The sequence below is a fragment of the Ammospiza nelsoni genome, chromosome 13, assembly GCF_027579445.1.
Source record: "Ammospiza nelsoni isolate bAmmNel1 chromosome 13, bAmmNel1.pri, whole genome shotgun sequence".
Taxonomy (NCBI): domain Eukaryota; kingdom Metazoa; phylum Chordata; class Aves; order Passeriformes; family Passerellidae; genus Ammospiza; species Ammospiza nelsoni.
Genome location: NC_080645.1, coordinates 11,419,785 through 11,444,179, shown reverse-complemented (window position 1 = coordinate 11,444,179; position 24,395 = coordinate 11,419,785). Strand labels below are relative to the sequence as shown.

Here is a 24,395-nt window from a genome sequence, read left to right as displayed (position 1 = left end):
GATAGGCAGATTTATTCCAGATCAGGACTCTGATTATCCCTTCTGAATAACAGAATGTTCAGCAAAGGAAATTGGTAAAAGCAACTACATTTCCTTCAGGTATCTCAACACCCAGAGCTGGAGATTGAGTGAGCAGGAGAGGGAGATGAGAGTCTCTTCCCTCAGGTTTGAGACAACTAAAGATCCATTCAGCAGTCTGCAAAGCTGTTACAGTTTACACAATATTTTTTCTGTTGAAAGTAGTTTCCCATCCTGTCCTCTTCCATAATTAACATTTGCTTTCAAATTGTGTTCTGCCCCAAAGAGCTGTTCACTGCACACCTGCTGTTGCTGCTAATACACAGCAGGCTGTATAGACAGGTCATGAAGCTTGAGGTCTTGTCAAGGAGACCAAGCAGTGAACAGGCTGGTCTGAAAGGTTTTAGAGTCTCTCCATCTTTGGAGATATTGAAACCACAGCTGGATGTGGTCCTGAGCAGTCTGCTCCAGATGGCCCCACTACTGAGCGGGGGATTGGACCAGAGAAGCTCCAGAGGATCATTCCAAACTCATCTTTTCTGTAATTCAAGGATGCACAAGGGCCATATCACTTGCAAAAGCTTTTTATAGAAAGGGTATAAACATAGAAAATTATCTATTGTCATTGTTTAATAGGAAATAATTTTACAGTGAGATATTAATCTGCATTACCAGTTGTAAAGAACTTTATTTTGCCTTATCATGTGTCTGTGGGGGGAGTTGTTTGTTAGTTTTTTTCTAGGGTTTGGGGATTTTTTTTGTCTGTGGGGTTTTTTGGTTTTGTTTTTGTTGTTGTTTTGTTTTGTGTTGGGTATTTTCTCTTTTTTTTGGTGGGAAGAGGTAAAAAATGCACATCTACTTAGCTAATTTTAGGCCATGCTACAGCCACAGAAAACTTCAACAACATGCCCTAAAGATTGCCCTGAAAAAAAATCCTTATTTCAAAATAATCACAAAAGCACTCAGGAAGGAAGGAAGGAGAGTTTCATTTTCCTGTCTTTATGGTGGGTTTTGATCCTTCCTAATCCCTAATATTAAAAACATCTTAATTTTAAATATGTTTATTTTGTAATGGTGGCTGCTTTGGCTCTATAAATGTACTGAGTGTTGGGAAGCAATGTTGGCCATTGTGTGGGTGATGCTTTTCCCACATGGAAGTGCAGCTGCTGTGTTGCCATTGTCTGGATGTTGGCTCGTGTTCTCCTTTCTGTGCACAACCCATTGCGTGTTCCTTTCCAAGAGCATCCTTATGCAATTTACAACAGAAAGTAGCAACAGTTACAAAACAAAAATGTTGCCTGTATTTTTTATAGAGATATCTTCATTTCAGACAAACTAGCATATTGAATTGTGTATTGCAGGAGGAAATATAATATTAGTTTATCAAAGAATACAGTGCTTGGCCTGGTGTGCAGTGCCACAATTGCTTAAGAAAGGTATTGATGTGCTTGAATTAGCATTTGCATACACAGACTTGTGCATACACAGACATACACACTGAGCCTGTCATAAATTAAATAAAATGGGGAATTTCTGTCCAGCTCAAATATCCAAACCACATGGCTGTGTTCAGAACTCTGGTGAGCAGGATTTCAGAAGGACTGAAAATAAAAATTGATTTATAATTACACACTCTATAATTAAATAATGAAAATTAATTAAATTGTGACAGTGGTTCTTTGCTTGACTATTGAATAAGTTACTTGACATTTTTCAGCAATATTCTTGGCTTTAAATTTGAACCAATATATAAAATAACACAGAAAATACTACACTAGGGAATGTTCTATCCAGGATTTTCATAAAAGGGAGAAATCTAATATTATACCCTAGTATTAATTAACATTAGATTTACTGTCTGAAAGAAGGTATTTAAAATTCTGCAAAATGAGACGTTTATCTTTTTATAGTCTCTTTCTCATAATCTTCATTTTCCAAAGGCATTAAGGGACCTTATGTTTGCAAAGTGGAAATTATTAAGGATAATTAAGATGAAAGTTTTATTTGACAGAAGAATTCTCATGATGTTTGGAAAGACTCAGTTTAAATCTAATCTCAGTTCACACTGTTGCTTTTAGAATGAAATGCTGTGTAATAAAACCACAAACAGCCAAGCCAGATTTCAAAACTGCAGAGACATTACTTGTGTCCCTTAAAAAGGAAGAAAAATTAGACATCCCAACCTCTTGTGGATTTAGTAACTGACAAATGTATAGAAGATAAGATTGAATTAAATTACTATGTTGAGGAAACAAATAGAACTGAGTGGGAGATACAAAATTACACGACTTACAGAGAAAAGGTTGCAGATGGCATTAAAAAGATACCAAAACTCAGAAAAAAAATAAACCACTTGAAACAGATGGGGACAGATGTTCTATTGATTTTTTTTTTTTTTTGCCAACTGAAGTTCTTATTCACAGATTAAATATCTCAACTAAAGTCTTGTTGAAGTTAACAAATTTTGTTGATTTTTAAAAATTGTTCTGTAATGTCCCTAAAACATTAATTTGTGACTAGTCAAACTGGTTGTGAATAGTCCAAATTGGGAGGCAGACTGAGGTTCCTATATCCTGCCTGTGATGTGGTAGAAGCCAACAGTAACCTCATTTGACTTGAAATTGCTTCCTACTGAGCAAATATTTAATTTTCCATCTAGCAGTGTTCATTTTTTTTTTTTGAGGTTCTTCAGCTAAAACTGGATAGCCAGATCCTGGGTCCAATTGCATTTCCAAGACAGTCAGCTATTGAGTCTGACTCTGGCTCCCCTCCCGCTCATTGAAGGGGTCCATTTGCAGTGGAACCCAAATATTTTCCTGCATTTCCCAGCTTGTGTTCAGCTTGTGCTGCCTAAAAATTTGAGAACAAATCTGAGACATAACCAGCTCCCATCTGCCTGTTTCCAGAGAAATAATGACCCTACCACATTGACATCTGCCCTGGTGCCAGGTGTGCAGCCTGTGGGAAGATGCTGAGCTGCTGGTCTTTCTTTTTGCCCTGTTCAGTCTAGCTCTAGAAAGACCTAATGTAGTAAATGTTTTCTTTATATGCAATCTCTGAAACATATAGTCTCTACTACACTGTTTAGTTTGAGCCAAAAATGTATATACAGAATATAGAACTGGGGGGAAAATGGTATGTGAGGGAGAAGGGTATTTCTGAGTTTCCATTCAGCCCTTTGTGTTTGCCAAAGTAACTTCTCTGCTTCCAGTTATAAACTCTGAGCCAGGAGCATCAGCTGCAGTTTCTGTTTGGAGAGATGGAGGGAAGAGAAAGTGTCTTTCTCACCAGCTTTTCCTTGGTTGGAACCCTGAGGCCAGCAAGGTCAGGCTGCAGGGCAGGGCAGCTGGAAATGGGGTCTGGAGCAGCCAGGGTGGAGCAGCCCTGGGTACATCCAGGATCTTATGGCAGGGGATGGAAGTGTGGGCTCTGAGGTGCTGCTCAGTGGCAGCCTTTGATTCAAGCCCAACATCATTTCTGCTTGGAACTTTATTAACTGAGCTACAACCCCTTGGTAGCTGCTTGTAGCTGTTCCCCTTTGAATGTGAAAGCTCCCTTTGCATATTCACCCTCTCTCTCTCCCCAGTCTTTACTCTTCATATTCAGTTCTTTGATCAGTTATCCACTAAGTTTTTTAAATATTCAGCTTTTTAAAATTACCAACCACTTACATACCTGCTTAATATGTCACTTTACCAGGAAAGTAATAAGAAGATGAAAGGAGGAAAGTGACTTTTGTGTAGAAATATGGCTCAAGGTGTGAGTGGAGAAAAGAATAGTCCTACTTTATTATGTCTTATCATCTCTGAAATTATGTAGTTATTTTTCAGTCAACAAATTAACTGTGATTTTCCATCTGAAAATTATGAATTGGTTTTTGTCTGCCTTTCATTTATCATATCATACCATTACAGCAAACACTGGAATTCATAATGATATTGTGGAAACTGCTGATCAAAGCTTGTTTACATGGACTGTGTTCACTGATTTGCCAAAGTTGTCTCATACAGATGCACTTTAATAACTATTCTCTGCAAAACTGATTTTTCAAAAAGATTCTTCATTCTGATTACTCTGTAATCTTAGTTACCCTTGAGGGTGTGGGATTACATACATTTTTGTTTAAAAGTTTGTTCTACGTTATTATGATTCAAAATGTTCCATGAAAGAAAGATATTGAGGAAATAAAAACCCTTATTCATGAGGAAATATTAATTACTGCTGTAAATCTAGTTAGTCTGATTAACAACTTATAAAAAGTTCTCAAGGAACAGCTGTGAAAATTCTAAAATAAGGAATTTTAATTCATCAGTAGACATTCCAAGTTAGGAATTAAATACACAAGCTTTTATCCTGACAATGTCTCTATTACAAGTAAGTTGTATGCATACATAGTTTTAAGATTAATTTTACATTATAGCATTTTAAAACAGGATCTGTATGATTTTGATAGCTAAGGAACGTATTTTCAAAATGTGTGACTAAAAAATTGAGTGCTTCTCATCAACATATGTTTCCTAGGATGTTTCACCTAGAAACAAGTAGTCCCATAAGTAGAAAACCAATGCAATTGGGATCTAAATCTTCCTCTGGGATTTATTCTGACATTATAAGCCTCCAGTCAGATTCAAGTGTTCAACTTCTTAAAAAAATAGTGATAAAATAGTCCCTTCTCTCCTTATAACAGGAAATTACTTTCAAATTCATACTGTGCAGAACCAAAATTCATCTTAGAACTGTAATTCTCACCATTCAAATAAGAGCTATTAGGAAAGCAAATACAAAGGAATAAAAGAGTACAGGAAGTCAGTTTTACAATTTTCATGGTTTTGAATTCTGCACAGTTGGACTCACAGTGACTGAGGTTTCTAGTTCATAAATTAAGGAATTTGAAATAAATTCAGATTTAAATGTTTAATGCATTTTTTCCTCTGTGTGAGACATGTTGAAGAAAGTGTAGTTTGAAGGGTATGATCTGATCTTTAATTAGTCATTGATAGGAGCTTCTGCTATTCAGGAGCCATTAATGCAGTCAATCTCTCATGCTGTGAAACACACTGACAGCCATGCAAATACAAAAGTCTCTGAATATTACACACAAATGTATTCTTTTTATATTAAGTGAGTCTAGGAAGACAGGAGGTTTTCTATGGGGAATAAATAAATTTAATATTTTATCCTTGTTATAATAGTTTGCTGCTGACTGAGCAGAGACCAATAGCAGGTCCTGAGATTCTACCCTAAGACCTAAATGACAAATTTTGATGATGCAGTTAGTGCTGTTCCATCTTACCTCTTCCTCAGGGAAAACAGATACACAGTCAAAAGCATTTTTATATTGGTGCAGCTACAGCTGCATCCATTCTAGCAGTTCCATTGTAATTAAAAAAATAGGAAAAATGAGTACATAATCTTGAATCAACACTACTAGTAGAAAAAGTTTCTATCCTTATACTAGTTTTAAAGAAAGTAGAGAAACACCACACTGTTGGGTGTAAACCAGAAGAGGGGTTTGTGTTTGATTTGCTGTTAGTTTCCAATAGTGTTCCTAAAATAAATGAGCTTCTAATTTATGTTTTCTTTCTTACACGTTGTTAACTTAATTTCAATTCCAAAGAGAGGAAAGTGTCAAAGAGCTGAAGCCGCAGCACAGGTAGCAGGAGTGTGGGCAGCATTTTCTGTCAAGCTGTGAAGGCCTGTCTGGGAATTCACATTTCAGGCAAAGTTTCAGGAAGGCTTTCCCAAAGCAAATGCCTCTCTGGGCTGGCCTGGCCTTGCCATTGCAGGCTCAGAGCCCTGCAGCAGCTCCAGCCTCACCACAGGTATCCATCCCACGGAGATTGTTTAATTATTGTTTGTGTATCGTCCTTCAGAATGAGGGGAGAACTGGGACCTGATCTCTTCCTCCTTATGGATAACTTGCACTGAAATTATCTCTTATTTATATATTTTCTAAACTATTTAATTAAAATTGCTGCTACCTCAAATATTGTTTAGGGGGTTTTTTTTGATGAGGTAATTAAGCAAACATAACACTGTGAACTGTGAATCAGCTCCGTCCATCCATGTCTTCACAGATACATTTAAATTGAAAACACCTATTTTAAATAATTTTTGTAGGTTTTTCAACAAATTTTAGAGAGCTGATAATTTCTCTCTCCTCGTTTACTGACAGGATATGCCTTGTTATTAACAATTATGCAAATAGAGACCAGTATGGAAAAATTGAAAACAATCTCTTTATGAAAAAAACAACACACCATTTTTACCATGGTAAAAAAGGAAACAAAAATCTAAACTCTTTATTTGGCTGCTTTTATTTTTACTTTGATTGCTTTATAAAGTGCTGATAGCATGTTCTTGTAGTGCAGAAATCACAAGCGAATTTTGCTTGAACTACAAAAAAAAGATGTTCAGGGTTTTAACTGTGTTTGTAATTCTGCCTTTTTAGCTTTGAAAAGAAAGAAAATGCCGTATTTCACCTTTGCATTGTAGGAAGGAAAAAAAATCATGTTAATATCAGTAATTATCAAGTGAGGTTATGTAGGTTTGTGTGGTTATGTAGGTTATTTGTCAAAACTCTTTTATCAGCCTCCCCCTAGAGGCACTGGGGACTTCAGTGGGAGGTGAGGAAGAGCGCGGAGCCCGAGTTTGTCCTGCAGCCCACGCTGTGCTCCGGCCAGGAGGGGTTTCTGTCCCTCCACCTGCCCGAGCAGGGCCATGTGTGACTAGAGCAGCCGCAGGACACCATCTAGTGGTGCCGAGCCCGAGCTAATTACAGATTTATTTTATCCTTCCTCGTCTCTTTCTAGCTCAGATTTCTTCTCAGAACCACAGTCACCACAAGGGGAAATTCTGGTCCGTTCAGAACTATCCAGACTTCCCACACTGAACAATTCAGCATCGCATTGGCCATGCCCTAAACGATTCAGCCACAGCATCCTTCCTTCCTCCACAGAGGTACGGGAACGTGCTGGGCAATTTTGGGGTTTGGATTATGGGTATGTATGGTTTTGGGGTATGAACATAGGTATTGTGGGAAAATTCCTTGCAGTATTTAGAATTCTGGGGGAAACAGATACAGAGTATCTAAAAGTAGGGAAAAGGTTATCTAAAGGTTGTTTAGACATGCATTAATCATACAATGTTGTACCACCCATAATGAAAGAAATCTTTCACAAGATAAATAATATACAAAAAGCATTTTAGACCTGATTAATCTCTTATACCGGTCAAAATAAAAAGATTTGTTAAACAGAATTATTTCACATTTGATATGACTAGGAAGGGAATGTGAAAAGGTTTTAAGAAAATGTATTAGACAAAGGCTTTTTTCTTGTCAGAATAGTGATCAAAATAGGAAACTTTGGACTATAGTGGGATTTGGTGAATTAACAATGTTGACTTCAAAGGCCTGATAAATATTCCTCACAATCCTTCATACCAAAGTCTAAATGTTATTCCCACTGCAATACAGTTTTGCAACATCCTGAGCATGTACACTCAACAAAATGTTGAAGCCACAGAATTTTGCAGGGTAAGATCTATGACACCTGCAAAGCATTTAAGTGAGGATTTCATTACCACCTTCCATTCCTCAGCAAGGACAGCACCTGATACAGGCAAGACACTCTGAAGAATGGTTAGGTCTGAAAAGCCCAATGATGGAGGTAACCACACAAAAAAAGATTTCTGGACACACAACCTTCAAAGCAGAGCTGGTGGGAAGAGATTTGGAGCAGGAAAAAGAAAATACATAGCAGGAAAGAGATGAAGAAAAAAAGGAGGTAACAAGTGACTGCTACTACTGCATGTAGCAGTGGAAGGCAGATAATTTAGGATATGAGCCTAAAGGGAAGTTGTGCAGCACTTCAGTGGTGTGGGCAAAGAGCTAGCATTTGAAACACTGAAGAACAGGAAATTGCCAAAGGGTTTTAGAAACTTGAGACAGCGGTTTAGCCAGAATAATAACGTTATTAACTTACTGAAGACTTCAAAGTGGCATTTTGAGGACAGGGGGATAGGAGAAGGTTACAATAATTGAGACAAAGTGATAGCCTTAGAATGGTATTTTTGCTCATAGCTAAGGAACAAAAATAAATCCACCCTACATGCATTGATTTTTAAAATTCTCTGTAATTTTTATATTTGAGATAGCATGGATTTTGTTGTCACCTTCAAAACCTTGACAAATTACTTCAGTTTTGGTATAGAACTTCTCTAATTGTTCTACTGGGCTCATAAAAAGTCTAATTACAAATAAAAGCTAACTCCTGAGGTTTGTTTTTTTCCTCCTTTTCTTCAGCAGATTTTAGAGGTATATTTTGTATGTATATCTTGTGTGTATATATTGTTAATATAAATTTACACTGTGTGTGTATGTACCGGTGCAGCAATAGTATCAGAAGCTGGTATTATTAATTTTAAAAGGAGCTTTAAAATATGCCAGCATGTGTAGTCTTGTGGCTAATAAGGGCAGAGGGATCCTGGAGTACATAGGAAGAGCATTGCCAGCAGCTCAGGGGTGATGCTGCCGCTCTGCTCAGCCCTGCTCGGGCACATCTGGAGCACTCTGCAGCTCTGGGCTCCTCAGCACGACAGTCACAGAGCTCCCGAGTGAGTCCATCCAACAAAGGTGACCAAGGGATGGGAGCCTCTCCTGCAAGGGAAGGCTGAGGGGGCTGGGGCTGTTTGCCTTTGAGAGGAGATGGCTGAGGAACCCTCAACCCTGTCTGTGCTGTCTGCAGCGAGGGCTCCGAGCAGGGACCAGGCTCTGCTCCTGGGGCCCAGCAATGGGACAGAGGAAGGGGCAGGAATGGTGCCCAGGGAGTTCCACCTGGAGATGCGCAAGTCATGTTAATATCAGTAATTATCAAGTAAGGTTATGTAGGTTTGTGTGGTTTGTGTAGGTTCTTTGCTGTGCAGGGCCCGAGCACGGAACAGCCTGGCCAGAGCCTGTGGAGTCTCCTTGCTGGAACATTCCAGAACTGTCTGGACACAGCCCTGTGCCTGTGCTCTGGGGAATTCTGCCTGACCAGGGAGGTTGGACCCGGGAACCCACTGTGGTCCCTTCCAACCTGCAACATTCTGTGAGTCTGTGAGGGAAAAAAACCACAAAACAATTAAATTGAAAATGTTTTTTAAATGTCCATTTTTGTAGCCTGCGAGAGGAGTGACGAAAGTCCATGCTGGTTACGTCACCTCCAGTAGGAGGTTGGAGCTCTTGGCTCATACAGGCAGCGTTAGCTGCACAGCGTTGGAGAGGCAGAGTGGATCCCTCAGGCACACACACGGTGTCCACCGCGCTGCAGCGCTGTGCCACTGTTCCGCTGCCCCTCGCTGTCCGGTGCGGGAACGTGTCCCCGCGGCTGTCCCGGACTGCATCGTCACAGCTCCGCCTTTCCTGCCCTCCCCCGGGCTTCCCCAGCAGCCCGGCAGCCGCCATCCCGCTCCCTCAGCCCGACCCTCCTCCCTCAGCGGCCCCGCTGGGACCGGCGCTCGGACACGGGGCGGTGCCGGACGGGCCGCAGGCCCCGCCCCAGGCGGCCTCTCGGCCCCGCCGGCCAATGTGTGCGTCCCCGCGCGGCCGACTGACCAATGAGAGTTGCTCTCTTCTCTAAGCTCCACCCCGTGGCGTATTCACCCTGCTGAGAGAGTGACAGGTGCACCCGCCCGGTTCCATTGGTCCGCCAGCCACAGACGGACAGGCTCTCGGGCCAATCGCCGTGCGCGGGGCGGCCCCGGCGCGTCAGGGCCCGTCCCGCGCTCTGAGTGGCGGCTGCGGCCGCGCCGCCCGCCCCGCGGGGCGGTACTGGCGGCGGCAGGAGCCCATTGGCGGCGGGGGGCGGCCCGGATGTGCGGCCCGAGGGGCGGGCGGTAAATGGGGCTGTGCCGGGGGTAGCGGGAGCGGCGGTGGCGGTGGCGGCGGCGGCGGCGGGCCTGGGCCGCGCGGGGAGCGGCGGAGCCTCGGTGAGTGAGCGCGAGGGGCCGCAGCGCCGGCGCTGTCCGGGCGGACCCTCCCGGGCGAGAGCGGCGGCGGCGGTGGGCGCGGGGGTCCGGTCCCCGCGGCACGGCACGGGAGGGCAGCGGGGCTGTTGTGTCGCTGAGGGCTGCGGGGTGTCCGCGCCCGCGGGGCCGTCACCTGCCGCCGGGAGGGGCCGGGCGGGAGCGGCCCGTTGGGGCTGCCCCGTGAGGGGGGCGAGCGGCGCCGCGGGCCCGGCGGCTGCCAGCGGGGCTCGGCCCGGCGCTGCCAGCGCTCTGCCCGACCCTCCCCGCCCTGCCAGCGGCTTGGCGCTGCCGCACGGCCGCGGCCTCGGCGGGAAACACCCCGGGGCCCGCTCCGGCTTCACAGACTGCGCTTAACCTGCCGTGACCCCGGCTGACAGCTCCCGCTGGAGCGCCCTGTGCCGGGGACTCGGCCGGCCAGCGCCCGTGTGTGTCCCTTAGGCTGCTGTCTGAGAGCAGGTGTCGCTGGCGTAGATTGCAGTTTCCTGGTGGCCTGAGCTCGTAGCAGCAGGTGCTGGTATGGAGCGTGTAACCCACCTGTGGAAGAAGAGTTGGCGAACAGGCTTGACTGGTCAGTGCTCCTGTTCGCCGCCAGCAGCGCTCCCGTGTTGTCCGGCACGTTAAGGTGTGGGTGAACGAGGCCTGGGGTCCAGAGGCGGTCAGGAGAGGCTGTACTGGGGAGAAATGAGATCCAGGGTGAACTGACAGCAACGGTTGCTGGACAAGCACGTAACATTGTGTGTGCGGTATGCACTGTTCTCTGGGGCTCTGCTGAAGGAGCTCAGTTTGCTCTCAGCTGTGGGAGTGGCTCTCTTTGATTTGTTGACGTTTCCAGAAAATCTTTAGAAGAGTGCTCTGTTCCAGGCAGATAAAGTTTTTTTTTTTGTTCACATTGCTTTAGTGTTGTGTTTGATCAAGTAACTCTGTTGGGGAGAGGAGAAAAATATGACACATACTACAACAGTGGGTAAAATGGGACTTTTAAAAAATGACAATATCTGATGTAGAGAAGGAAAAGGTGCAAAAGCAAAGAACTTAAATGTTATGATTTTGCTAATGGTAACTTCAGTTTTTTGAAGACTTTTAGAGTGCTGATGAAGAGTCAGATGACTTTACACTTGCTCTGACTGCTGGTGTGTATTGCATACCTGGAGAGGGTGGACATGAAGTTATGCCTGGCAGCAGGTGGCTTTTGGTCCCAGTGTGGTGCTGTGGATAACTTAAAAGGCCTTTGCAAGAAGCAATATTTGAAGTTTGTTCAGAAGTGTTGTCTTTGTCTAGTTGGTGTTTTACTGAAAGGAAAGCACTAGAGAAGAAGGTAGCTGTGGGAGGAGGCCAGCTCAGGAGGGTTGCTGTTGCTTGCTATTCTTAAAGCAGGAGAAATCAGTAGAATGCACTGGCACACTATTGAGCTCTTCTGGATGAGATTCTGTGAATGTTGACAGTGTGAAAGGAGAGAGAGTGGGATAGTTTTGAATGTTTTTATTCCTTTTGCATCAAATGAGGAGACATTATTGGGTTGTTTTGGGAGGCTGATGGTTTGAGTAGTTACAGCACTGGAAGATGCCATAATGGTGGGTGCCTTGAGGCAGGCACTGAGCCCTGGGTAGGTGTGAATGCCTAAACTGCCTAGAAATTCCACTTAATAATATCAGAACTTGGCTCTCATTTGTCTGCTGTAGACATAGTGAGAAGAAGGATAGACAGTCAAATTGTAAATTTGCTGTTACTTGGTTATTGTTTTTAATACTGATTTTCATCATTTCTGTGATCAGTGATGGGTGGTAAATTGCAAGGTGAAGGTACTAGAGAGCAGAAGCAGTTGTGGATAAGTTTCCTTTAGAGCTAAGGTGTTCCACTTTCATGCTGCATAGGAGTCAGTGTGATTAGAAATAAACTTCTAAAACACCCTGGAAGGCTCCCTAAATGCCCCTCTTCTGGGAAACTTGTACTCTGAGGTTCTGAGTGCTCCACTGTAAACAGTGTTTTAGCAGGTGTATGAGACTGGAGGCAGTTTAACAATAAATTTAGGATGATACTGTGTATGACTTATAGCTGGCAAGCAACTGGATAAAAGACAACCTGGAAGTTATTCTTTAGCTTAACTAAAGCTCAAATAATGTTTTATTAGCTCTTAATAGCATGTAAGTAGGCAAAGCTGGAGGTGTACTGAGATACATAGCTGCTCTCTGTAGGGTGGATCTGGTGACTGAGCTGCATCCAACATCAGTGGATAAGTTCCCCGTCTCCCTGGGAGTAGCTTGGGCTGGTTGTTACCTGCCTGTGTTGTTCTTTGTCCTGCTGACTCCTTTTCTCCTGTCTCTGGTGCTGGGATATTGCAGCTTGTATTGCCTAGTTGTAAAAAACCTGCAGCCCAAAGCAAACAGTCTGATCCCACCCCAATCCCACAGTCACTGCAGATGCCAGCTGATTGTGTTCCAGCCCGTACCTCTCTTGCAGCGCTTCTCCCCCTTGTCAGAGCTGGAGCTCAGGTGCTCTTTGTGCGTCAGTTCCTCCACCCTCCGGAGTTTCCCCAGGAAACGTCTCCTGCCTTCCTGGCCCCGTGGCTTCCTGCCTCACTGAGTCTGGCTGCCTGCATGGAAAAGGCTGTGGCACAGCCCTGTGGCATGGCTCTGCTTTCCAGGCCAGAGACGGGGAAAAGTGAAAACATCTTCTCCCTGCTCTCACAGGGCAGCAGCTGTGCTTGGACTTTCTCTCTTCAGCGGCTCAGAATGATGTGGAACTCTGGCTGCTGAACCTGTTGTATGTTGGAATGTTTGGGATGATTTTGGGTGGGGAAATTAATTATTTTTCATCACTTTTCTGAAAGGTGCTTGTGTTTTTTTAATGGTTAGCTGCTGCATAGCCTAGAAGGCTATGATTTGATATTGATGTTTCTTTTAAGCATTTAAAATTCCTAGACTTTCTTTGGATAAATTGTGTGGGTATGGTTTGGTTTGTTTGTGGGTGTTTGTTTTTTTTTTTTTTTTCTTTGAATAAGATTAGCATTTATTTTAATTTTAGGAAGATTTTGGTCATAATGTTTCAGTTTGCTCTATAAACTAATCAGACCAATGGTAAACAGATGCTGCCTTCCTTACTGCAGTAAAAATGTAGTGTTGACCACAGTAGAAACCTGTGCCACTGGCTCTCTCTCTCACATCACTTTAGCCTTCTTGATCCATGCTGGGCAACTTTCTATTAAAGAAACTGAGTAAAGTGCCTCAAAACCTAAGGTGATAGAGCTAAAAATGGGAGGTTTAGAGAAGGAAGGAAAGTAGAACTGGAGAGGAAAAAAAGAGTGGAGGCAATAGGCACAGTTCTTGAACCAGGAATAGCAAGACTTTAAAAAAAAAAAGAAAGCGAGGAAAGCAAGTACATAGACAGTAGATGACACTGAAACTCCAAATACTGCTGAAGTCCTTGTTATTGGGCTGCTGATCTAAAGAGCACTAAGCCTTAGTGCTAATAATGAAACCATTAAATAAGCCACAGAGAAACTTCTGTGTTCTGTGGCTTTGTCTATTCCTGGTGGTGTTCCAATGCAGATGAAAACAAAATGACACATACATGAGGCAAACTCAATGAAAGGATCATCTCTGTCACTGGGAATGACAGAGAATTTCTCTAACTGGGACACTTCAGAAATGTGCAAAGTCAAGAATATCTGCAAGGGACAGTTGTTAGCAGGGTCATGGTTCTGTCTGGTGCTGGACTGAAATGGGGAGGTGATAACTTTAATATTTGCCAGTGTAGAGAGTCTTCCTAAACTGTGCTGAGCCAAGAGAGGACCCTTTTATTTTCTTCTCATTGGCAAGATGAATATGGAATGCAGAATGTAGAGTCTTTTTCCAGCAGAAAGGAGGCAGAGATTCAGGTGCAAAAATAGACACATTATTCTTCTGGAGCACATAATAGAGCTTTGGCATTTTTAACTCTTGTTGGTCTTACATGAAGTTTTCTCCTGAAGTTACAGAACAATAATGACTGCAGAATTAGATCTGAATCCTATTTATATGTAGAGTGCTGTTTATCTGTTAAATGCCTGTTTTTTTGTGTCCTTTTAGGGTACAAGTCCAAAGGGCCTGAGGACACCCCGAAGGCAGCGGGAAGTTGCAGCCCCTTGTTTGGCATTCGCGTTATGAACCCTTTCTGGAGCATGTCTACAGGTTCTGTGCGCAAGGTGTGCAATGAGTGGATGCCAGGGAGTGTTGTCGTGCTTGGGAGGGGTGCTAGCAGTGCTGGGAAAAAACATCAGGTGATCTGCACATGGTGTTTTATTGTGCATTTATCCCCAGGGTTGAGATCACCTTCAGTAAAAGTGTAAACTGGCTTTGAGCTGTGTTAGCTGGAATGTGCCTGTGCATAGTCTACTCCAGAATTTGTTGATTTTTTTTTTTATCTGAAACATCTTTAAGTAGGAAATGTGAAACAAATTAGATCAAGTGGTGAAAACACTTTTTTCTTAAGACATTTTAGTGTCTTATGTAGAGCTTAGCCATAGCTTGTGCAATGAGCTTTGACAAAACTATGTTGATTTTTGAGGTTGTAGCAGTAATAAAAGCATAGGAGTTCTAGGGTTAATCACTTCCCAGGTGCTCAGTACTAGGGCAAATTATGTAACATTGATCATGAGTCCAGGTCTTGGGCCCTTCAAAACACCACAGCTTAAATCCTGCCTTTAAGTCACCACATGTAGCCTAAGCACAAGTCTGTAGCCTGCACATTCGTCCTGGCAATCTGTAGAATAATTTTGGGGTCTGTGAGTAGTACAGTGCTTGTTGGCAGTGGTTTGTTCTTTTCTTCCAAGAAAAGACAGCGGAGGCATAAAAAGGTTCCTGTAGTAAAACTATTTAAACTTGGTGCAACTGCCAAGGGGTGATCCTTTCACTGTAGGAGTGAGCTATAGGATCAGTTCCAAGTGGAATGTCTTAAGCACAGTCAGGAAGTGAAATACATAAAACCTTGATTTCATCTCAGTTTTACTACACTACTTTAAAGAGTCTTTGAAGTCTGCAGTGTAAGGATGTTGTCAGTAGAAATGATTTATCATGATGCACTGTGTGCTAGAAATAGATTGGCTTGTAAGCTGATGTTATATACTGTCTGGTTTCAGGTTCTAAATAAATGTAAGCCTCCTTAAGCATTTGACCTAATCTGCAGATTTCCTATCCAGCATTGAATACTTTTGTACTTGTAGGTTGTGTTCAGTTAAACAAAAGTCTATATAAAAATAAAATGCAAAGGGACACCCCTCCATGGCCTTCCTCAAGCATTAGATCACCAAACCCCAAGATATGTTTCATTAGCCTAACTTGTAATTACCATAATTTGGTTTAGACCTGTGTTAAAATATGTTCATGTGTTAAATGTGTCTGAAATATGGTCTGTGATCTCATGGTTCTCCTTTGGTTTGACAGAGATCTGACACTGAAGAGAAAACACTGAGTGCAGAGCTTCGAACCAGTCCCCTGCGAGGATCTGCAAAGAAACAGTTGCCTTCCATCCCAAAGAATGCTGTGCCAATAACCAAGCCTGCTTCTCCTGCCACCTCCTCCCAGTCCACCAATGGAACACATGCTTCCTATGGGCCTTTTTATTTGGAGTACTCACTACTTGCAGAATTGTAGGTTTTCACTTTTTTCATCTTTTTTGGGTCACTGGGCTTATGCTTCAGTGGGGAAAAAGCCCTGCAGGGGCCTAGTTCTTGCATGAGGTCTGTCATACTCCTTATAGGCAAGAAAACATTGTCTGCAGAGTTCTTTTCCTGGAGCAGCAGCCTTGATCTCTTGAGACAGAAAGGGAGAAGAAAGATGAGATTTTAAGGGGTGCTTTTAGATGTCATTCTCCGAATTATTACATTTCTTAATCTTGAAGTAAGCACATTGTGAGTTTAGTTATCCTAATAGCTTTTTGGTCAGAAATACCAAGTATTTGAAAAAGTATTAAAATAGAAGCAAGCAGATGTCAGGTGGGAAGGTGCTCATGAATACATGGTGCTATCAGTGGAGTTAGGATGTGGGACCTTCCTTCAGTTGTCACATGAAACACTTGAACACTGCCTGATCCACTTGATCAAGGGGATGTTGGGAAGTCTGTATTCATTTCTGTGATATTTAAAGTGAAACTTGTGAGGGAGGAGCTGCATTTCACCCATCTAGTGATTTGTAGGCTGCTGTGGGAGCATAACAATCTGTCTTGAGAACTTTCTAGTTATATAATGGTTAGTGCTACAGAGCTGAAGGGACTTCCTCTGTAATAGACATACTGGATTCCCAAGTATGTGGAGCCTTTTGGAATGAAATCCCTGGAGTCCTTATGCAACAGTGAGTCTCAGTTCTTGTATTTAACTGTTAAGTTGAAAGTGAGAACTCTCAAAACATTTATTTCTTTTTCAAGGAATTGACATTGCCTTTTAATTCAAGAAAGATATTTTTTTCTGAGTAAATATATTGGTACTATAATGCAAATTCATTATTGGGGAACTAATAACAAATGCTAGGGAAATGGTAAGTAGAGAACTGTGTTGATGTTTTGCTTTAAGATTGTTGTTTATTTGTGCAAGCATGTAGAGTTTAATGAACTCTACGCCAAGTAACTGGAAAACCTGTGAAGTTAATTTGATTTTTTTGTTTGTTCTGGCCATCGTCAGTATAATCTTTGCTTGATCTGCAGCATAGTGTCATCTAAAACTGAAAAAAATACTTGTTTAAAATTGAGGTTGAAGTTTGATCACATTTCAGCAGCAACTACAATTGACTGTGAATCTGTGTTCAAAATTACTTAATTGAATTTTTTTTTCTTCCTTACTTTGAGACTGGAGATTCAGTAAAACATTGCAAATTTCCATACTGACATGTTAAATGCATCTACTAGGGGAAGAGTTTTTGTGCTTCTCTACTTAGTTTAATCAGGAGGGAATAGTGTTCTCTGCTAGTAAGTCCTCAGGTGGAGTGGTGCAAAAAGCAGGAGGAAAAGAGTGTGATTTCACTATATCTGCCACCTCCTCCTGTGAGCAGCCCTGGGAATTGGGAGTGAGTTTGTGGAAGAAGCCCTGTTGGGCTGTGGGCGGTGCGTGCAGGGTTTGCTGTGTCAGTGTGGCTCTGAGCTCTCTCCCATTGCAGCACCTTGGTGGTGAAGCAGAAGTTGCCCGGTGTCTACGTGCAGCCCTCCTACCGATCGGCTTTGAGTAAGTTTAAACTTCACTTTCAATTCTTTCATCTATGTGCATTTGTTAATTCCTTCACTCAAACAAACTTTTTCACTTGCAGTGTGGTTTGGTGTGATATTCATAAGGCATGGGCTCTACCAGGATGGTGTTTTCAAGTTCACTGTCTATATTCCTGATAATTACCCAGATGGAGACTGCCCGGTAAGTGGCTGTGTCTTGGCTTTTCCTTCTTTCCTGGTGGTGTAAGTGTAGCTTTTTATTAAAGCTGATACACCAATTAGTTTCTCTTTTCCTTGAACTCATTTTGTTCACTTGACTGGGCTCATTTGCCATGTCTTGTACACATTTGCAAACCACTGTGGAGGAATTACATTACTCTGATTGCTGAGACTGGTGTGGAGTGAACTTCCTGAGGTCAGATGCATTAGGGTGTTAAGTAATCAACCACTTCTTTCCTTCCACTCTTGATTTGCTACTTCCTCAGCAGGAGCTTGAAACTGAAGCCCTTGGAGGTAACAGAATTCTGAGTAGTGATATAATGGAATGTGAAATCCAGACACCTGTGCTGTGCTTGCTGCAGGATTTCTTGATTGTCTCTTTTAAATTACATTGAAACAAGGAACTAAAAATTTGAGGAGAACATGGTGAAGCAAAGGGAGAAGGAGATAGGTAGTATGGTGTTATATTCCATCTCTGCTTTCTCTTTAGTGAAAGGGTTCCAAGTTATTAGACCAATTTAAAAATAAAAGAAATAATTTGTGGCAGTCAGACTCTTCAGAGCAGCTTACCCTCTTGGCCACACTTCTTTAAGAAGGAGATTTGAGGGCAGGTGGACACAACTGCTGTGTTGGGTAGCTGCCTGCTTGGTGTCAAGTTTTATGTAAAGCTCTCATCTTTAAAATAACAGAACTAGTAGGAAACCTTTCTCTTGAAACTCAGTTTTCTTTTGGAAAAACATGTGAACACATTCCTGAGCTGTACAGAGCTGAAGACACCAAGGTGTCACTGCTGAGTTAAGTGTGTAGGATAAAAAAAAAGTATTGATTGTAGCTCAGGTATGTAAAAAGCTTTCAGTCACAAATAGCTAAACCAGAAAAACTCCTTTAATCTGTTCTTATCTGATATCACCTGTGTTGGCACTAGTGCCTGTGCAGTTAACTGGATTAGTTTCCTGATTTGGTGATAGCATCTCAGAGAGGACAAGACCCTGCATGTTACACAGGTGTGTTGGGTTACAGTTTCACAGCTGGGAGCAATCACTTGCAGTTGCTTTGTTTTAATACAGTAACAATTAAGTATTTGGAAGCAACACTTGACTGACCTTCACCCAGTGGTGCTGGCATTAGGATTGAAGTTGTCATAATGAATTTTCTTTTTTTTTAACACAGCGCTTGGTTTTTGACCTGCCTGTCTTCCACCCACTAGTGGACCCTTTATCTGGTGAACTGGATGTGAAAAGAGCATTTGCAAAATGGAGGTTAGTGCTGACAATTTGATGGATAATTTGAGAAGTCTGTTCCATTCTTCATCATGCTTTGTTCTTTTTAGGAGAAATCATAATCACATATGGCAAGTGTTGATGTACGCTCGCAGAGTCTTCTACAAGATTGACACAACCAGTCCTCTGAACCCTGAGGCTGCAGTGCTGTGAGTATCTTCCATGTGTATGGGCATGGCCTCTTAAGAGGTTTTGGCATAAAAAACCATTCTGTTTTTTTGCAGAAACAAAAGGTTTGTAAAATTCTGTCCACTCGTGGTCTGTGCCTCCAGGCTTGGTTGTGTTAGGAACTCAAGTGGGGGTTTGCCAAGTCTGTGCTTCTAGAGCAAACTTGTGGCTCCTTGCAGTTACTTAACGCTACTTACTTCTGTCTTGCAGGTATGAAAAGGATGTTCAGCTGTTCAAAAGTAAAGTGGTAGACAGTGTCAAACTATGCAGTAGTCATTTATTTGATCAGCCCAAAATAGAGGACCCCTATGCAATCATGTGAGTACTCTGAGCAAATTCACTCTGTCCTAATGTTTTGAGAGCAAGTTTTGGTGTAGTTGCTGATGGCAGCCTTTCTCTATCAGGCTAAGTGACCTGCTTTTGTTATAGGAAAAAAAAATCTCCAAACAATAACCAAACAAACCTCAGAACAAACAAAAAGTCCTTAAACACCCATCTCCCTCAGGCAGAAATGCCCATGAATTAACATTGCTTTCTGGCTTTGCTGAGCTCAGTTTGCACTACTGTAGCTTTGGTCAGAGTTGTAAAATCCTCCTAAAGCTTGGATGCATGAGGGATGGAATAGTCAGCTCCATGGTGAATATGAGTGGTTTTTCATGTCACATGATTTTCCAGTTGTCAGAAATTAAAATCTAAACATTTATTGTTGAAAAGATCCATGACAATATGAATTTAGTTCTTAATTATATGTTTTAACACCACTTTTGTAATTTACTTAAATTTCAATGAACTAAACAAAGGAAAATCACTGCTTTCTGCTCTCTCTCTGCTGTGGTGTGCCTAAATGCCAAGTAAGAGTAAACTATGCTTTTCCCATAGTTTTTCTCCATGGAATCCAGCTATACATGATGAAGCTAGAGAGAAGATGTTGACTCAGAAGGTACGTGCAAAGTTCACATTCTCACTCTAGGAAGGGTTTATTGCCTGATAGAGGAAGAAAGATTCTCTGTCTCTGTGTACTGGAGAGACCTTTTCCCATCCCTCTTTTGGCCCAGCAGGAATGCTGGAGCTGCTGTGGCCTCCTAACGAAGCAGTTATGTCACTGCTCTAACTTCAGTGTGTTGAGTAATTAGTCACTTAGCCAAAAAGCTTTGTTAGTACAACTCTTGGCACAAAGCAGATTTTTTTTCTAGATTGTTTATGGGTGGAAGGGTTGAAGAGATTCACTGGCAGCCTGTTAGCTTGTCCTGCACTTGTCATGACTGTTACCATTACTCATTTCAATACCTGACAATCCCCAGCTGCTTTGTTTTCTTCTGTTGAGATCTTTTATTACTGAATCAAAGCTTCAGCACTTTCTTCTCCTTTCAAAGTTTTTGAAGCAGCACAAGCACAGTCTCTTGCTCACTTCTCTAATGCTGCAGATTTCTGATGAGGCAACATCAGTTCACCAAAAGGTGCTTGGAGTTCCTTCCATCCCAGAGTGCTCTTTCTGACAGAGCAGGAATGTGTTGGCTCATAGAGCTTTCACCTGATGGGTGATGGGATGCAAGAGATTCAGACTGTTCATGTGTTTTGTTTTCTTAATTACTGCTTTGCACTTGACAAGGCACACAGCAATTCAGAGTCTGTACTGAGTGGCCTGACAAGTCAATCCACTTGTAGTACAAAGGGATTCTGAAACAGTGGCTGCTGTTGTAGCTGGACTGGCAAGGAAATGCACTTGGAATGTTTTGGTTACTGACTTGGCCTAGAGCTGTGTTATGGTTTGCTGGGGTTTTGGGTAATGAAAAAATTTTTTTTGTCAGTTTGAACTTGTCTTCCACACTTCATGCTTTATCTCATGTTCTTGCATGTCTTCTGGCGTGAATGAGGTTTTTAAATTGATCTTAATACATCACACTGCCTGAGCTCAGTGTGGCAGTACTCCCAGCTGCCAGTCACATTAGAGCCTCAGAACACGCAGGAAAATATTTTGTCAAGATTGACTTCTTGATGTTCACAGAAAACTTGAGAAATACTTTTGATACTTCTTTTTCTCATCCCTTTCTCCTTAATTCTTCACCTCCTTCTTAACCTTAAAGCAAAGACAAAAAATAGGTCAGAATGCTTGAAATGGAAGGAGTCTGATATTGTCTCAGAGACTGATAGCTAACAGTGACCTTGCTTTTGTCCTTTTTTCTTTGGTGATGCCTGTTGTTTTCTTTTTAGGTGAAAACAAACATCTTCAGTAACTATGGCATGCATAGTACTGTGTTGCTCCAGTTGTTTGTTGATAGGAATGGCCCAGCTTCTGTGCTGTAGGTGTGTCCCAAAGTGTCAGTGTAGCTGAGAGTGTTCCTTGTAAAAACAAGTTCCCAAATCTTCCTACAGCCCTGAGTTCTGTTCCTTGGGTAACAGCTGGGCCATTCAGGAGGGGCAGTGATGTCCCAGTTCCCTGGGCTTTTCCAAGGTGTGGCTCCTGTGTGCAGCATGGGAGAGGCAGCTGCCACTGCCAGGCTCAGGCTGAACTCATCCCTCTTGTTTGCTGTTGTCCAACGTGTTATGGCAGGTCTGTCACACATTGTCACCTTTGGCACAAAGCATGGGGAGGGGCAGAAGTGCAGGTTCTCTCTTCCTGCTGCCTTAATTTGCTTTGTCAAGTAAAAGACTTTCCATGTTACAACCAAGTCTGCTCATGCAGTTTTCACTTTCTACAGCTCAGCACACCATTCCTGGTGTGGTGTAGTTGTTGAACACTTCCTGCTATTAAAATAATCCTGCAAGCTCTTCTGCTGCTTTGGCCAGCTAGAGATGTCTCATTTACTGATCTCTAACTGCTTTGAATCTACAGATGCTCCAAGTTGTATCTTTTATCTTCAATTTCAACCTTTGTATTTTTTGTCTTCTAAATTGCAATAGTGAGTTCCAAATGTTTGTTGCACTGTTGGGTAATAGTTACTGTCAGGCATTTAACTGTGACAAATGCTCAGGGAAGGGAAGGACAGGACCATCCTTGGAAAGCATTAGGAAACTCCCATGTTTAGCAAAGGCATTAATTGCTACTTTGGCACATTAATTTGGGTTCCCAACCACCTGTGGGGTGCAGGGTTCCTCCCCAGCACACCCAGCATTGCCAGCCAGAATGACAGGAGCAGTGCTGGGGCAGGTTTGGATTGACATTTCTTTCTGTAGAACCAAGAAACGTGCTGAGGAGCAGTGCAGTGCTGGGGCCTCCAAGCAAAAGGAGTATCCTGGAGTCTTTATGGTGGGAGAGGGCAGCTGTACCCAAGTCCTAAAACTCCTCTATTGTCAGGGTGGCTCTGCAGATGCCACACATGTTCCTAGAAATTAAACCAGTGGCCATCTTATTATTCCCCTTTGAGGGGTAGAAATGGTGCTTGTATTTGCTAAATGGAAAATAGATGGAGGGAGAGCTGAGGGTGTTTGGCTGTGTTAGAATTGTAACTTGAGCTTTGTTTTCCCCAGAAGAAGCCGGAAGATCAGCACTGCAAAAGCATGCACGTCTCTGGCCTGTCCTGGGTGAAGCCTGGCTCAGTGCAGCCCTTCAGCAAAGAAGAGAAGACAATGCCCACTTAGCTGTCCTGGGCACTGGTGCACACAACACTTTCTGGGGGTGGAGGGAATGTAACGGAGGGAGAAACAGCAAAGAGCAGTTTCCTTCTTGACTACGGATTAGTAAAACCCGACTGGTAGCAGTGACTGCAGTAAACCTGTTCAATGGATTACTGACTCTTCATGTTTTACATATGCGTTAGGTTTTAAAGGCTTGCCTGGAGTTTGGAGGTCTCTCTTGAACACTACAGTACTTCTACCTGAAGACTGTCTAGGGTGGGTAATTCCTCAGGGCTCTGAAATGCCTGGAGGTTTTGGGTTGGTTTTTAAGCTTTTATTTTTTCCCTCCAGGAATAGCAATTTTTTAAGAAGAATCTTAAATCACTGGCGGAAATATTAGTATGGGAAATACGATGCCAGAGTTAAGCTGTGTTATGTAAGCTAATATAGCAGAGTTAAACACTATATTTAATGGTTTTAAATACTTTTGGTTTCTATTGTAAATATGTTAGGATTTGAAATTGTAAATAGACGGTTCATTGACTCCATTTAGCACTTTCCAGAAGTAAAGCTGGGGATGATGTATGATGTATTATTGATTTGTAAATGGATACTGTCACTGAAGCGCACATTAGTCTGGCAGGGTGAAAGCAGAATGTCAGCCTTGGTAGACTTTTTAGTACACAAACACTAAAATCAAAGCTTTTAATGGTTGTGTCTTGAGCTAATAAAATCTTAGAGGGTTTTAGGTTCCCTAGGTGTCTAGGGGATTTCTTAGGATAGTTGACTGATGTGTGTTAATAGTGACAAAATAAAAAGAAACCGTGCTCTAGCTTTTGTCCCTATTAGTCTGTGCTGTGGACTCTTACTGAAGAGTGGGAACGCCTAGCTCTTGTCTGCATGGGTGTTTGTGATGCTCATGGGATGCCAGGAGCAGCTCCAAAGCTCAAGTGGACTTGGGACAGAGTTTTCCTAATGTCACAGCCTGGTGTGATGCCTTTTCTTGTCTCCCAGGAGTGTCCTGTCAAAACTTGTAGTGCCAAGCGCCCCTTGGAGCTGGGCTGCTTTTCCTTTGACTCCCTCTGCCTGTGCTGGTGGCATTAGTGCAGCCAACTGCCTTGGAACAGCCTGTGGTGACTTGGGGTGTTTCAGGAGGGTGGGCAGTGCTGTGGGGTTTGTGTGGAGTTCTTTTGTGTGCTGTTTTTATCTGACAGTTAAATTCACTTGTCATTTGCAACATGTTCTATTTGAGAACCACTCTTTGGCTTCTAAGGAAAGAGACAGAGACTTTTCCATGTAGTGTCATACACTCAGTGACAGGAAAACCAGATGGCTTTGTGGCACTTGTCTCTTGTCAGTGTTCTGAGTGGCATTAATGTCCCAATAGCCTCAGTATTCTGGACACTTGGCAGGTTGTGAGGAATTGAAAGTGCCTCAGAATTGCCATGTGCCTGATCAGATTTGCTGCAGAGGACAGGAATGGAGGAACTGATTTGAAGGTGAGTTTGTTGCCTGGAAAAATGCTGCTGTGTGCCTTTCAAGGAAAGGATGTGGGAAAAGTTAGAGGGTGCATGTATTGATGTATTGGCCTGAAGTGTTGCCCATGAAGTAGTGTCAAATGAGTTCTGTTGGTGCTATTATTTTTTTTTTTTTTTCTGGGAAGGCTGAAACTGAAATGCTTCAGATTTATCATGGGCAAGGTTTTAGTTGAAGGACTCCTGGTGTGATCAGACGATGGGGCTGGCCTTGTGCTGAGCACATGAAGTGCTTGGGCAGGAGCTAAACCAGGCTGTGACCATTCCTCTTTATTCAGGTTTATGATTGCTCAGAAGGCTCTGTTATAAATCACTGACTTGCACATTGCCTAAGCCACTTAGGTGAAGGACTGGCAGGGAAGTTAAATCCCGTCTAATCTTGGGCAGCTCTTTGGGCTCAGCTGCAGGGCAGCCCCAGCTGCCAGAGCTGCTGCTGGCCAGGAAA

General features: G+C 42.7%; 2 protein-coding genes across 4 annotated transcripts in view; one reads left to right on the top strand and one right to left on the bottom strand.

The window, feature by feature from the left end:
• Positions 1-9,463, bottom strand: part of LOC132079272 (uncharacterized) — a 28,415-nt gene extending 18,952 nt beyond the window's left edge. The window contains exon 1 of the mRNA XM_059481772.1: positions 9,215-9,463. Within this exon, the coding sequence (XP_059337755.1) occupies positions 9,215-9,463 (249 nt within the window). The remainder of the gene's footprint in view (positions 1-9,214) is intronic.
• A 493-nt stretch (positions 9,464-9,956) lies between these two features.
• On the top strand, positions 9,957-23,247 carry AKTIP (AKT interacting protein). Of its 3 annotated transcripts, none has more exons than XM_059481703.1 (10): positions 9,957-9,987; positions 14,091-14,206; positions 15,444-15,649; positions 17,148-17,212; positions 17,295-17,395; positions 18,583-18,671; positions 18,743-18,841; positions 19,071-19,178; positions 19,740-19,800; positions 22,332-23,247. In XM_059481703.1, the coding sequence occupies exons 2-10, from the start codon at positions 14,165-14,167 to the stop codon at positions 22,437-22,439; spliced, it is 879 nt and encodes a 292-aa protein (XP_059337686.1). In that variant the 5' UTR covers positions 9,957-9,987; positions 14,091-14,164; the 3' UTR covers positions 22,440-23,247. The 3 variants fall into 3 exon arrangements, with proteins under 3 accessions (XP_059337686.1, XP_059337684.1, XP_059337685.1); XM_059481701.1 differs by having other exon boundaries at positions 22,329-23,247; XM_059481702.1 differs by lacking the exon at positions 9,957-9,987 and adding an exon at positions 12,607-12,786 and having other exon boundaries at positions 22,329-23,247.
• Positions 23,248-24,395: the final 1,148 nt, after the last annotated feature.

Bases quoted from the DNA above. Each gene is read 5' to 3' on its own strand.
- AKTIP (XM_059481701.1), top strand. From the start codon at position 14,165: ATGAACCCTTTCTGGAGCATGTCTACAGGTTCTGTGCGCAAG. The intron at 14,207-15,443 runs GTGTGCAATGAG...TTGGTTTGACAG, and splicing joins CTACAGGTTCTGTGCGCAAG to AGATCTGACACTGAAGAGAA. The intron at 17,213-17,294 runs GTAAGTTTAAAC...TTTCACTTGCAG, and splicing joins CTCCTACCGATCGGCTTTGA to TGTGGTTTGGTGTGATATTC.